Source organism: Alligator sinensis, unplaced genomic scaffold (assembly GCF_000455745.1).
Source record: "Alligator sinensis unplaced genomic scaffold, ASM45574v1 scaffold35_1, whole genome shotgun sequence".
Lineage (NCBI taxonomy): Eukaryota > Metazoa > Chordata > Crocodylia > Alligatoridae > Alligator > Alligator sinensis.
This window is the reverse complement of record NW_005842340.1, coordinates 891,596-907,229: the sequence shown is the minus strand read 5'-3', so window position 1 is coordinate 907,229 and position 15,634 is coordinate 891,596. Positions and strand designations below refer to the sequence as shown.

Below are 15,634 nucleotides of genomic sequence, written 5' to 3'. Positions count from 1 at the left end.
CGGTGGTTGGAGTGGATACCTAAGTGCCTGTGGCTGTGGCTGAAGTCAGTGTGCTATTCCACAGCTTGACCTGGCCATTGACAGAGTAGCCATCAAGTTTAGTGGGAAACTCAGAGATTTCTGGAATCCCATTATGTGGCAGGGCACTGTGTGTGCTTGCCACTTTAAGGTCCTGGTGGTGGCAGCCACCAGGTGCCTGATGACAGCAGCCATTTTGAGTCAGGGGCTGTCTATATAAACAGGGCAGTTTGGCTGCCTGGAGGCCAGGCAATAACATCGCCTGGCCGGAGGGCTGCAGCTCTACATCTGGAGGTAAGGGAGGAGCTGTAGGGGAGGAAAGGAGGCTCCTGGTCCTGGGCATGACCTAAAACTGCACCCTATCAGGAGTGGGTGGCCTGGTGGGGCGCTCAGTGGTGCGGGAGCCCCCAGGAAATGCCAGACCAGTTACCACCCCAGTGAAAGGTGGGTCGGGGCGCCTTAACCCCTAGTCCCCACCACCGGGTGGGTAACCCTTTTGTGAAGGGCCCAGAGGGCAGACCCCTGGAGGGAGTGAGGGGCTAGAGACCCGACCTGAACAAAAGAGTACCCTTGACAGGCCCATGCTGGGGTCAGGACCAAGACGGTCAAAAGGGCCGGGGGCCTGAGGTCCTGACTGGCCTGGAGGTGGGCCAGGGCTGGTAGCCAGAGGTCCTGGGGGAGGACCACACCCGAGAGGGGAAAATAGTTTCGGGGGGCTAGGTAGCCTGAATGAAGGCAGAGAGGCCACCTGAGTGGAGGGATCATGGAGGGGTCTTGTTAGGAGGATTCTGGGGCCCAGTGTGGGGGCCGGTGATTATGTGAACATCAAGATGCCATCCGTGAGGCTTGGGCTGCAATATAGGGGAGGAAAGGAGCCACAGAGAGCGCCCCCTGGTATCAGGGCAGCAAAATGGGTAGCCTCCCGCTTAACTGACATCAATTAATCAATGAACATCAAGGTGTGGTGGGGGAGAAGGCAGGTGGTTGGCCCAAGAACAGGTGGGCGGGCCACGGAGATTGGCCCAAGTAGGCCCCCTGTTACACATTAGTTCCATGAGTCTCTGGGGATGAACCAATCTGACTGGTCCTATACCCCCACCCAAATCATGAGACCACTTCCCAGATGGAAACATTGTGGGACAGGGACCTGTGTCTTTAGAAGGTAATGGTCCAAGTATGACAACATTTCTTGACAGTGTCCCTAATAATTGGAGCCCCTGTTTCCAGGCTGGAGCAAAACATGAAGCCCAAGGTATATCCTGCCTTGTACGTTAGCCCAATTATTATCTGGGATACTTCTACAGTTGATGTGGCTGCCATAAAGTCCCACAAGAATCCTGAAGAGCCAGCATTGGCATGTATGTTGAAGTCACCCAGGACAATAAGTCTGAGAGTCCTCAACACTTCCAAGATCAGCTCCGCTAGCTTTGGCAGGGAATCCATTGTATAACAGGGTGGTGACAAATCAACAGAATCCCCACTCTATCCTTAGCTTCAAGCACAATGTAGGTAATCCATGTTGAACAAATTAAATACTGGATACCTTCTACAAACCAGATTTCCTTTACAGAATGCCTCCACTCTGTGCCCAGCTGGCACCATCTGCGTAAACAGTGGCCCAGATGCCTCATCCAGCCAAGTCTGTTATACATGCAACATCAGAACATCAGCAGCCTTGTCCTGAATAAGATAAAAAGATGTTGGATGTTTTATTAAGTGCTGACCTTGCAATAAGCAGTACCAGCAATGGATCAGGGTCTCCACTGGTTGTGACCCCTACATACCTCAAGGCAGCGGAGATGGATTGGAGAATAGACACCAAATGTCTTCCCCTGTGCCTCTGAGAACATTTCCTTCCCACTATCATATCTCCCTCCTGCTCATTCTGACCTGGGTAAGACAATTGCTGCCCCACTAGTCCTCCTGGGAAACTCCTCTCTCTTCACCTCCTTTACTACTGAAGGGCAACAGCAAAGTGAATGTTGCCTCTGAGTGTTGCCCTTCAGCAGTGCTCCAAGGCATTGCCATGTCCATAGGTGCCCACTCCAGGAAGGCCTGCTAACTTGATAGGGGCTGCAGACTGGCTGGCTCATCCACTCTTGTAGCGTGGGTGGTCAGGATATTGCCTGTGCTGGGCCCTCCCCCTCTCTTTATAAACCACTCAGAAAGAAGGTGCAGTGTTGCTGAGAGACACCATGGCATGGGGGGCTGCAGCGCACAGGTGTGTTGTGGGTTCTGGCTAGAGGATTTCAAAGCATTTTACTTGGGTGATCATAGAATCATAGAACTAGGGTCGGAAGGGACCTTGTAGATCTTCAGGTCCGACCCCCTACTCTGGGCAGGAGGGCTCAAATGACCCCAGTCAGGTAGACATCAAGCCTCTTCTTAAAGACCCCCAGGGTAGGAACCAGCACCACTTCCCTTGGAAGTTGGTTCCAGATCCTAGCCGCCCTGACTGTGAAGTAGTTCTTACGGATGTCTAATCTAAACCTACTCTCCAACAACTTGTGGCCATTATTCCTTGTTATCCTGGGGGGCGCTAGGGGAAACAACTGCTCCCGCAAGCCCTGCTGTGCCCCCCCACTGAGTTTATAGATGTTCACCAGGTCCCCCCTCAGCCTTCTCTTGTGAAGGCTGAACAGGTTCAGGTCCTGTAGCCTCTCATTGTAGGGTCTGCCCTGCTGTCCGCGGATCATGCGGGTGGCCCACCTCTGGACCCTCTCAATGTTGTCCACATCCCTCTTGAAGTGGGGTGCCCAGAACTGGACACAGTACTCCAGCTGTGGCCTGACCAGTGTCGCGTAGAGGGGGAGGATCACCTCCTTGAGCCTATTTGAGATGCACCTGTGGATGCACGATAAGGTCCGGTTAGCCCTGCCGACCGTGACTTCGCATTGTCGGCCCATGTTCATTTTGGAGTCAATGATGACTCCAAGATCCCTTTCTGCCTCCGTGCTCTCAAGAAGGGAGTTTCCCATCTTATAAGTGTGCTGCTGGTTACTACTGCCCAAGTGCAGCACCCTGGCATTATCATCTCAATTTTACAGGTGGGGAAATTGAGACATGGGGAGGACAAGTGACTTATCTGGTGTCACTCAGTAGGCCAGTGGCAGAGTCTGGCATAGAACCCAGTTCTCTTGTGCCCCAGTCCACAACCTCACATAGAGTTCCCAAGTCCATCCAGTAGATGCTACTGCCTTCTATTATCTGAGCTTCTGACATTCTTCTCTTGACAGCCAATTACTGCCAGGCTCTAATCTTCATTTTCCATAGGATCCTGTGCAATTTTATCTTTGTTACAAAGCTTGCATAATAGAAGGCGGTAGAATCTACTGGATGCCAAACTCTGCAGCCCCCATCCCATGGGGGCTCTCAGATCACTGCACCTTCTTTCAGGGTGTTTTTAAGTCTCTGTCAGAGGCACTGGGTGTTGGCTACAGCCAAGGCTGAGGATTTTGACTGGGGTTTGCCAATGTTCCTGGTAGCAGCAAAGCCAATGGTTCCTGGCTAGAAGGTCTTGTCCCTCTGCTCAGGGTTAGAACAATCACCATATTTAGAGTCAGGAAGGAATTTTACCCTACGGTCAGATTGGTATGGACTGTGAGGGTTTTTGCCGTCTTCTGCAGCAGGGGGCATGACCCTCTACCCAGGATCTCTTGAGCATATGTTGACAATCTTTTATAGAAGCAGAACATTGGCTGTGACAGGTTATGGTATTATGTCTTGTGTTGTGTCAGGGTTGATGGTAGTCTTATGCATATTTTAGATTATGGATTGTGTAGGATGGTTTGGATAGGGACGATCCTGCCTCAGGCAGCAGGTTGGACTAGATGACCTCTGGAAGTCCTTTCCAGCCCTATGTCTCTCTGTCTGTCTCTGTCTCATCCTCTGTACTGGCCAGCTTTTGGACTTTGATCAGAGAACTATTCTTATGGCTCTGAACTAGCCCTATTGCAGCAGTATTGGCTGTTTTTCTCATTATACCAGTCTTTCCAAAAGATGTGGATACCAACCATTACATTTGCAGGAGGAAACTGTTGGAGATTAGTATTTTCATATGTGCAGAAGAAACATATTTAGTGGAAATAACATGCGGGGGACATTGTGAATCACTGAAATTTGTGAATTAGGGGAAAATTAACAAACAAAGCTCATGTGCAACAGAATGGTCTCTGTTATTCATTTTATTTTAGTTAATTTGTCATTTATGAAACTGTCAAAAGCAAGTGCTCTGTTAAGAATGTTGTAATAATACAAATCTGAGAAGAAAATGAAATCTGAGAACTAGGACATAGAACTCTGAAGCTAAGAGATGACTGCTTGTGCACAAATTATAATGTATTGTTCACGAACAAAGAAGATTACTGCAGTCCTGCTCAAGTTTGATAGAAATGAAGAACTATGTTTCAAAGCTTACAAGATGAAACTTCATACAGTTTCCATTTCTAAATGGTTTATAATAGGTTGCCAAAAAAGTAATAAAAGAGAACCAGAAGCATGTTACATATATCTAAAATATGTGCTAGGTCGGGGTGGTCAACCTGCAGCACATGTGCCACAAATGGCATGGGCAGCTTCTGTGTGTGGCATGTGGCAGATAGGGGAGGGGACACAGTAAGAATCAGAAAGCAGAGCAGCAGATTGGCTGGGTCCACAGAGCAGGGAACAGAAAGCAGAACAGCATATTGGCCAGCAGAAAAGGAGTGGCACTTGGGGAGGGTGTACAGCTAATGTGTGGCATGCCTGCCAAAATGTTGGCCACTGTGCTAGTTGCTGATAGGATCATGAGTAACAGCTGGCATTGACGGTTATAAGCAACTTATGCCCCCATTGGACTATGTACTGATCTCATTAACCATTTACTGCAATGCCTCTTAGTTGTTCCTAATGTTTTATAAACTTTGTCAAAAGTACCTTGATAGCAGAGCAGTGAATTTTGAATGTCTGCCTCCTGGGAAATTCCCCCATTTTCTACTAAGGTCAGGCTACTTGCACAGACTATGTGACCCATGAAGCATCCAAAATCCTGTAACTCACAACCACAGGAGGAAATCCTTATTGCCTAATGGGTCATGTCCTCTGGGGATTCTGGCTTACAGGAGAGAGAGGCCAGGGAGGCCCAAACTACAACTCCTGTAAGCAGCATGTTGGTCAGGAAATATAGTTTACCTTGTGTTTCACTGGATTAGAAACCAAGCATTTTGCCAACAGCAAGGTAATATTTTTCTATTGGAGTCAATTGGACCCAAACCAAAATATTGCATTTTTATTTTCTTGACAGAGAACGGAACATGTTCAGCAGAATTCTAGATTTTTTCCCCCTGCTCAAATGTCAGCTTTGCAGAAATCTATTTTCCATTAGAAAATTGTTCTGATGGAAAATTCCCTTCCCTAAGATAAAGTAGGATTAAATAACATGTTTCAGCTTTTATTTGAACCCATTTGAGTACGTTGTGTTTCAGTTAGATTATTTGCCTTCTGTCTTCTTCCATTTCAGGTGATACCGCAACCCATATTGCAGTTCTCCAGTGTGCGGGTGAAAATACACAAGAAATTTCATGGAACATGCCACAAGAGGATAAAAAACTTCTAGATATGGTGGACTCAATTCAGCAAAGAGAGAAAGGTCCAACTAGGCTGGGTGAGTGACTGTATGGACACTGGTGGAAGAAAAAATAGCTTTAAATGAAGCTTGATCCTGTGTTCCACCGTGGACAGATGGTGCTGCAGTAGTGTCATGTCCTAGGAATTTAATCTTTCAAAATTAATTCCTGTTATTACCATTCATGGCTTTGTATGAAAGGAGTTTCATATTACTCTATTAAGATGTATTTGCATGTGTAGAGGTTACGATATACTTTGCTTTTCAGAGAAAAGGGGAAGTCTGGTTTCTTTAATCCATAGAAACGTTCCCAGTGGTCATATATTTGGTGTCTCTCTGGGTATGGACAAACCTAGCCTTTCACTGCTCTAAACAAGAAGTGGGGACTGTTGCTCGGGAGTGTACATCAGCTATTATGATTTAAATGTTGGATCTGCATGAGCCTGTAGTGATACAAATAAACTAAATCACCTCAACTTTGGATGAAAACAGGGTTAAAGTTTGAGAGGTTTTATCGGGCATCCAGAATTGCACATGCTTCAGGGTATACCCAAGCTAGCTCAGTGAGAGCCAGATGAAGTACTACAAGCTTTATACCCGTGTCAATGCAGTGCTCCATCTATGCTAATTTGCCATGTTGAAGAAAATAGAAATGAAGCATTATGAGATGCAGGGTACATTACCCTGGTCAAAATGCTGCTCTCACATGTTTATACTGCTCCTTAGTACTCAAGGTAGCTTGTTCGGAGCTAGGTTGGGTATCTCCATGTGGCACTGGGGTGTGCCATGTAGCCATACCTCCAATTCTAATATTGCTGGGTAACCCAGATTTTCCAGTGGTGTTGTGAAGGTTCTCTATTTAAGCCTACTAGTTGTAGGGTTCAAGTAAAACACATTCTGCTACAACGTATCAGATCTTTCACCAAATAGTCTGAGATTTTCATTCTTCTGAACTGGAACAATATTCTCCTTGGCAGCAGCTTAGCAGCATGGTCCAATAAGAGCAGAGGAACATACAGTTTTTAGGGTCTTTGGCCTGATTTATACTGTAAAGAGTTATTGGTATAGAAAAGTGAGAAATAAAGCCTGACTTCCATAGTTCACAGGAGGATTAGTCATGATTGCTTTCTCAGCCTGGAGAAATAAAAATACCAGATGTCTGATGAGACTTCTGTAGGCTCTTTGTGGGAGAAGTTGTTACATAGATAAGTTGCATAAAGTCTTCTATATAAGTCTAGTAAGCTGCAGCGGACTTCAGGACAGGCAGAGAAAACATGGCCCCTAGCGTGTGATCGTGGAGGGGGAGTTGCATGACACGGTTGTTACTGACTTGTTTTTATGTCTCCTTGGAACATACTTAGGTAGCACAGTGCCGAGAAATGTCCTGAGAGTCCACAGAGAAAGGAATAGTAACATTTCCTCTCAAGTAATGCAAATAAGTCATCATGGTTCTGCTACTGCCTTTGTGGGTAAATGTATTTGGATAGAATGGTCCACACTCTTAGGGAATCCAGGAGCAATTGGCACATTCAGTCAGTGTTTAGGCCTCTGGAGTCAGGCTCCTGAAAAGGTTTGGGATGGCTCACATTGGGTGTTGCAGTTCCTTAAGGAGCTTTGAAGACCTCCTCTCTCATTCATACTGGGCGCAACGCACTGTTTAACCCATTGGAGAAACATAAGGTCATTCCCACAACAGCACTGTCTCTTCTTGTTAATCTTCCTATATTAGGAATATGATCCTTATGTTCCCTCTAAGTCAGCTGGGGTTATTTCTGCAGGAAATGCTGACAGGCTTGGGATACTCTGGTAGAACTGTTTTTGCCTAGAACCATGGTTCACTCATAGTCCTGGGTACTTGGTTTTGTAGCACTCATTATATGCATGATATGCGTGATTGTTCTCTAGTGGTTATTCCAGTTTCAGACCTAGTTGAGGCTGTGTGGTAAAATAGCTCAGCTACAGAGACTGAGGCACATCACAGGTTGGCAACACAGTATTTGCTGAGGTTTTAAGGGGATTTCAGTTAAGTGTTCTAAAGAGAACAGTGGTAACTTTATAGGACGGGAGACGTTGCCACCTTTACCATCTTATTTTTGCGTTCTTAGAACATGAAATACCACAGTTCATGTGATGGACTGGTGTGGGTAGTTGAGATTTAGTTTTAATGTCACCTACTGTAAGTGCATAAGCCTATGAAAAACGAAGAGAAAATGTTTTGCCAATTGTTCCCTGCTGCAAGAATTATTTTCCCCTCTTTCTTTTTTTTTTTTTTAATATCTGACTTAGATGTTGGAACTCCGGGGGAGATGTACAGTCTCAAGTAAAAAAAAAAAACTAATGAAAGCAATCCATAAAGCATCCTTCAAAAGACAAGCAAACCAAAATAAAAAAAACCCACAACCAAACCAAACCAAACCAAACCTCCCCCTCTCCAGCCCTCACATCCCCCAACAAAACAAAGTGCAGTAATATTCCCCTGTTTGTGAAATTACATTTATGTCAGTCACATTCTGGTAGGAGAATTAATAAGGAAAAAGATAAAATTGGGTTTATTCAGTCATAAAATGCGTAACTTCAAAGTAATATTAGTTGAAAACAACTCCCCCCTACCCCTGTCATCTATGTATGGAATTAATAATTAATAATTACCTTAGGTACACTTGCCTTTCAGATCAGTCTTCCTAGGCATCTATATCTTGCAGGGGTTGCAGTATGCAGCAACTGTAGTTAAGGTTGCCCAGTGTTTCCCCTTAATACTCATCTCATTTGCTTTTTGAAACTTAAACCATTTAGGTTGTTATTTTCTGTGCAATATGTCTGCTTCTGGAAGAATTCTTTATGGACATTTCAGCTAGAATGGCTCAACTATTTCTAGTGATGTGGTTTAGGGGGAATTTTTTTCTATTAAAAATATCTTAAAACATTTTATTGTAAATATCTAGAGCCTCTGTGCTACAGAATAGGGACTTGAAATTCAGCTGGGGGTGTGGCTTGTGTCAAAGATGTGTATTTTGCTGACACTGGAGATTTGGCTAAATTACTAGTCTTTGAATAGCCCAATATGTGTTATTTTAGTAGAGAATTGTTGGTTGGACAGATAAATTCACTGAAGAGTCCATCTGTACTGAGCATGCGGCATCAGTTCACAACTCCTGTGCACAGCAGACCTGTCCAAACATAGACCATCCCCGTGGAGCTACTGAGCATGCTTCAGCATGGCCTTTAAAGGACTTAGAAGGACTTTCCTTGCATTTCCTGTTCCCACCAGCTGTGTGGTTACTGCACAGGTGTTTTGGCATCAAGCACAGGAACTGACACAGAGGAGACTGTTTTTTTCCTGTGCTGTCAGTATTCTTATTTTTTTTCTTCTTTTTACTAGCAGTGTGAAGGAGGATGAAGAAGTTGGTCAATTCCTTGATCCTATGACCCCAGCTGACTTCCCGCCCTTTGGGCAGGGGGCTGGACTCGATGATCTTCCGAGGTCCCTTCCAGCCCTAATGTCTATGAAATCTATGAACTCAATTGCAGAGGGCTGAGGAAAGGTGGTAAGGTGGGAGAATGATATGCGGGGTGAAGGGACAGGCTTTTGTGCATGTATAGAGGACAGGATCTCAGGAGGTATAAGAGCAGAGTATGGAAGTTGGGGGAAAATAGAGGAGAGGGTGGAGGAATAGAAACAAAGGGGACAGACAGGAGCATATGGAAGGGTGAGAGGGACAAAGAACCACGGGAAGGGGGAAGACAGAGCATCGTGGAGGTACTGGCAGGAGTTGGCGATGGGGGAAAGAGCAGATGACATAGGTCTGGGGTTAAAGTTGTGGGAAAGATGGGAAGGAGTGAGGCAGTAGCAAGAGCCAGCAGCACAGGGTAAGAGCAGGGCAGAGATAGGAGAAGGAGGAGGAGCTAGGTGGCAGGATAATAGCAAGGGAGGGAGTGAAGCTGGGGAGATGGAAGCAGTGGATAAGGCAGGAGCTGGGGACAGTGGATAGGAACAGAAGGAGATGGGGAGGGGCTGTAGGGAGGAAGGCCAGGGTTTGAGTAGAATGCTATAAATGAGGCATGGGGTGACACACTGACTCATGACACTATAACAAAATATTGAGTACCTGCTCATTAATTGAACATTGTTCATTCTGCACACATAATGAGGCAGGAGTCATCTTGAAAAAGTACCTTGGGATCATGCATTTAAAGACTAATGTAATACATATGCATGAGAGCAATTAATTAAGATTGCACAAGCACATTTTCTTCTGACACTTCCAAACTGTTCAGTGTTTGACTTTGCAAACTTACTAAAGTTCTTTCAATGCATTTTGGTGCAATGCTCTTATTCAGTAGCTGTTCAGTACTCCAACATAGTAGAAGCATATAGTGTTTATAGTTATCTGACATAGTTCAGTGCTGCATACAGTTTTTCTTGTGGAAACCTTTCTATTCTCCAGTGGGTAACCAGTTCAAGTTCACTGATTTTCTTCATTGAAATTCCTGCCATGAATCCTGGGAAGAATCAGTTTGTACCTGGATTTCCCACCATTCATGAGACTGCCTATCTACTGAGCTCAGAATATTCTGAGGAGTTTCCCTCAGCTCTTGTTTCAGTTTTTCCATTTGTATAAAATACCTGAAGACATTGAAATAGAGAGTGAGCATGGCTCTGTAGCCTGATCATTGGGAGGTAGGATGTGTGGCTTCCAGTCTTCTTGCATCCAGTGAAAGTGTAAGTATTTATGCATAGTGGAACGAGAGAGATTGTGAACTTCCTGAAAGTGGGGTAAGCTGCCTCACAGTTGTCGCAGGGCAGAATTTTTAAGCCTTTAGGGTTTATACCTCACTGCAGTAAAGTTGACCACTTCCATGCCCACCTCCCACCACCCCCAGTTCAGCTGCCTAATTTCATGCAAGACGTACAAAAAACTAGAACTCTGGGTTCCAAAATGATACCTTTTATTAGACTAACTGGAAAATGGCAAGAAAATTGTCCTTTTCTGCAAGCTTTCGGGATCAAAGTCCCTTCGTCAGGCTCTGGGAAAAGTAGATGGTACAAGACGGTAAAAAGTCCCCATAGGTAGGAAATAAACTTCATTCTTGCACAGAGGGAGTTGAAGATGGAAGTCTGTTCCTCTGGGTCCATGAGAGTGTCTTTGTGAGAGCTGTGTTGAGTAGCTCTTTGATGTGTTGATCAGGTAGAATTCCTTCCCTGGAGGTGTCAGATGGCAGGCAGGGAGGCAAAAAAACTTCCTTGTTGTTCTGCAATGAAGTTCAAAATGCAAAATCGGCTGAAATTCGGCATCTTCCATGTTTCAGGGGTGTAGTTGGTAGCCGTGTTGGTCTGAGACAAAAAGACTAATTTCATGCAACACTTTTGTACATGTGCAGTATTAATGTGATTTGAATGCTCCTGGACAGTGGACTTGTTAGCTAATACTTTGTAGTTAGCATTCTCCCTCCCCCCAGGATTCTTTTGCGAACCCCACAGTTTGGGAAACTCTGCCTTGGAGTATGTGTCAACACAGACAGTTACTGCGTAGCAGCTAACATGCTGTAATATGTGATAACCTTAGGACACTAGGCTGGGACTCTGCTCTACTGGATTTCCTCAATCTTCTGAGGACAAATTCCTCAATCTCTGTTCCACATCTGTTAATTTTAGATAGTGGTGATTCCTGATTTCTAGTTGGTGTAGTGAGAAGTAAGTCAAAGATTGTAAACTGCTCAGATACAATTGCAATTGGGCCCAAGTGAGTACCTTGGGTAGGTTATCAAATTGGCTTACAGCTGGCTAATGTCAGGTTAGCTTCAGTTGATAAGGGCCAACCAATCTGCAGAATAAAATTTAATAGTAGATTAAACAAATTCCTACCCTGCCTTATTCTGGAATAATTTTCATGTATAAACAAAGCTTCATTAAAATAAAATTAAAAAATTAAGGGCTTGTCTTCATGTGGAAATGGAAATAGCTTCATGCATAGAAAAGTCCTACATTACACTGACACAAACAATGCATTTAGCCTAGACCATAGGCTTCCTATCCAGTGGCTGTTTCTATTGCCCTTCTCAGGTACTTACGAGCCATTTCTTTTGACTTCTTTCCCAGACAGCTTTCAACAGGCATGGGTGATTAAGACCAATGCAGAACTCTGCCTTTTTGGTCAAAGCCATTCTGGAGGTGTTAGTGAAACCATTGAGGCTACTTAAGACAATAATTCGTAAGAGCTCTGCTCAAACACCGCCTTGCTGGAATCCCTTGTCTCTCACAACCCTGCAGAACCTCAAATGGATTTTACATATTATCCCTTCTTTCAGACAAAATTAAAGAAAATAATTGCAAAAGGATTTCATGTCATGTCAAAATCTCTTTAGGCAATTCTGCTTTTCCAGTTCTTCCCCCTAACACCATTAAATGTCTGTGTGTTGGATTATTTTTCCCTGGGTTGGCTTTTTCCTTGTTGAATCTCAATTTGTGATTTCCTGCCCTGATTTCTAACATTTCTAGGTCACTTTGGACACTTTCTATGCATTCAGTCCGTGTTCATAACGGCTTCTGCTCTAATATCTGTGATTCTATTTATCATCTCTTTTACCCTTAACCTTTTACACTGACATCTCTTTTACAGCCCCCCTCCCCACCTTTTTTACAGGCTGCTAATGAAATTGTTCTATATGGCAGGATTTAGTGCAGAGCATTCCACTAAACACCTCCAATCTCACACAGTTCATTGACTCTTAAAATTAAACTTGTTAACATCCCTTTAATCAGCTTTTGGGGTGTGCAGCATACCCAAGCCGATTTGACTCACTGCCTCAGAGGCTGCCAGTCACTATATCAAATACTCAACTAAAAACTCACCCAGCCTTTTTGCATGCACTTTATGACCTTATTCAGGGAGCTTTGGATTAGAGGGCAACCATAAAGAGGTTTAAACAGACCTTTCTTGAGAGGCACAGTTAGAACTACGCTGCTGAAATGATCCCAAATCCTGATGTGGGAACTAGCAACATTAGAATTCTGTATGGGGATACCACACATTGTCATCATTTCCTTTTGAGACTATATATTTTGTAATTATTAAATTAAAATAGAATTTAATTATATGACTTGATGACTCAGGGTCACAGGAGGGATTCCTATATGAGTTCTCTGTGCAGAGAGGGTGGAGCCACCCTTGCAGTAGGCCTTGGAAGAATTGAGCAAAGCTGTTAAAAATGGCCGCAGTCCTTAATTCATTACTTTAAACTAAGAACACTGATTTGCACAGATGCCAAAAAATGAGTAGCTCTGGTTTGATTTAAGCTTGAATGTACTACCAGTTGTTTAAAAAAGTTATCTTGGCCATTATGATAACCAGGGCCAGAAGCAATAGTAATGTCTCCAGAGGCAGTAAAGGAAGCAAACTTTCTGGAGGCATGTGCAACATCTACAAGGGAAGTCTTTGCTTGCCCCAGCACACTCCATAGTCCTTGGTGATTCAGTTTGTATTGTGTAAGTGTTATACACTGTTCTCAGCTTTATTTTCTCTAGCATGTGATGAAGGCTTTTGGCACAGGAGACTTCCACATCTAGTTCTCATGGGTTGTTTATCTAAGGCCTAAAAAATAGATAGTTATTGAAGTCATTCTGCTTTCAAAGCTCATTTGCTGCCAAAACCTTTTGATATGACATTGTATTTATAGGAAACAAGAACCATTTGAAACCACAAACCTTATTTTAGTAACAAGGACCGGCATAGTTTGCAATAATGTTCAGCATGTGGGATTGCACTGTTAGCACATAGCACATAGAACACTCTTCTCTTTTCACAGGGCGCATCTACATGAGACACTAAATGTGTAGTAGACTAATTCTGCGCATTAGCGCGTCATGGTGAAAGCCATGCTAATACGCTAATGCGCAGTAGTGTTTAGTCCACTGTTCATTAGCTTACTTAATAGGCACGCACCGGTTAGCTTACTTATAAGCAGTGCAGTAGTACCAGTTACTGCACATTGATTTAGTACCTAGTAATGCAGGTACTAAACTTAATGCGCAGTAACTATGGCACATGAATGAACATGCAGATGCACCCACAGGCCATGTCCACATGAGTGTGGACATTTGTTTCCTTGGGGCCAAGAAGCACTGGCACACCTTGTGCCACTGCTAGTTGTCCCCAGGAATGCCTGTGCCACACACCCTCTGGTGTGCAGCAGATTACCCTGGGTGGGATAAGGGAGGCTAGGGCCAGCATCCTTACCTGGCATCCTGGGCCTTCTGGAGCTGCAGCAGCAGCGATCCTGCTACGTGGAGCCTGGCCAGCAGCTGGATTGTGGCTCTGGCTGGCCAGGCTCTGATTTTGGGTGTTGCACACTGTCCCCATGTACATCTCCCTGCTTTTTTGGGGGGGTGGGTTTTTTGACCCCTCTGATCTCCCAGGGTCAACCCCCCCCACACACACTGCTACCTTGCAGCATGGAGAATGCCTGAATGTGTAGCATGTGGTGCCACAGATGTGTCTGTGGTGCCACATACCACACGGCCATGCTTATCTAAACACGGCCACAGAGTATAAAATCACACTGGTGGAACCCCTGTCTACACTGAAGCCTACGGCAAGAATCCCCTGGACTTCCTTTGGGTCAGGATTATATCCTATGTCATAATTAATATGTTGTCCATGGTCTGATTTCCTTTAAAGAGAAACATTTTCTGCTTTTTCTATGAGAAAGAAGTTAGGAAGACTTCTATAGTGCCCCATCATTGAAGTATTAATGGCTAAGTCTTCATTGCACCTGGTGAAATGAGGAGAATGGGTGTTTGCTGTCTAGGTAGGTCCAACAAAGTAATTGTTAGCTAGATCAGGTATCACCATCAATGAAGCCATGGCAGCACAGGTAGTTTCCACCCATTAGGAACCCCACATTGAAGCCTGTAGTGTTGTAATTTCATTGCTAGCCAAGCTTACTAAATTATAGCTATCTCAAGTATCACTACATGCATGTGAAAGCATGCTTTCTCATTGCAGCATAGCCATCCATAGCTTAAGCCTTGGTTTCATGATGATTGATATTTAATGCAAACATTTAAATTCATGGTTTTGTAAATACGCAATTATTGCTACATTCTAATCCGTCTGAAGGATATGGTCAAATCCTGGTAGGGTTGTTTTATGAGTGGTCAGTGCTTCATACTTGTCATCCATGAAATCTGGTTCTGAACTCCTGTGTTATGAGCTAGCTCTCTTGCCCATAACAACTATTTCTTATTCACAATTAATACACCTGGCTCTTTTCTTTAGATCTAGTCCAATAATAGGGGGAAAAAAATCCGTGGAAACCTTGGTGAACTGTTTCATAACAAGCTGGTGTGTATTTTTTAAGTGTTCCCTGGTTTTAGCTCAATTAAGTTTGATTTCTTAAGTAAAACAATTCAAAATAATTATTTTTATTTCCAGTTTACAAACCAGTGTCCCATATTAGAAATTTACATATTTCTTGGGAAGAGGAAAAAGCATGGAGAGAAAAAATATCTTGCCATGGGAATGAGTGAATAAGACAAAAATTACCTATTGGTAATCAAAAGAAAAAAAATGGGAAGAGGATCCTTCTGAAGAAAACTTTTCCAGTCCAACCATGAATTGTTTAAGGGAGAGGAGATGTTTTGTTTAAAGTTTTCATCAGAGATATTTGAAAGTCGAAGTCCAATATATCCTCCTTCCCAGGAGGGCAACTTTCTTTGAGAGTGAGTGGAAAGGGGAAATAAATGAATGTCCAGTGATACCGGAAAAGTCTAGGGGCTGGGATCAGAAATGTTCTCATTAATGTTGTGCATTTTGTTATTCCCATCAATTATAAATTGCTTGCTACGTTCTGTACCTACCATTATTCTAGCCAAGCTACGGTGGTGACTAAAAAGGCAAAAACACGTGAAACAAAACATGTGAAGGCTCAACATTAGAGCAGATTTGGAAAATTCCCACAGGGAATTCTGACATTTTGATTTTTTTACTTCTTTTGTTCCAAATAAGATGAGTTAAA

General features: G+C 43.9%; 1 protein-coding gene across 2 annotated transcripts in view; it reads left to right on the top strand.

Moving 5' to 3' along the window:
• Nucleotides 1–15,634, top strand: part of VWF (von Willebrand factor) — a 204,098-nt gene that overhangs the window by 105,494 nt on the left and 82,970 nt on the right. For both annotated transcript variants that reach the window (XM_006028763.3, XM_006028762.3), the window contains exon 30: nt 5,516–5,659. In XM_006028763.3, the coding sequence (XP_006028825.1) occupies nt 5,516–5,659 (144 nt within the window). The remainder of the gene's footprint in view (nt 1–5,515; nt 5,660–15,634) is intronic.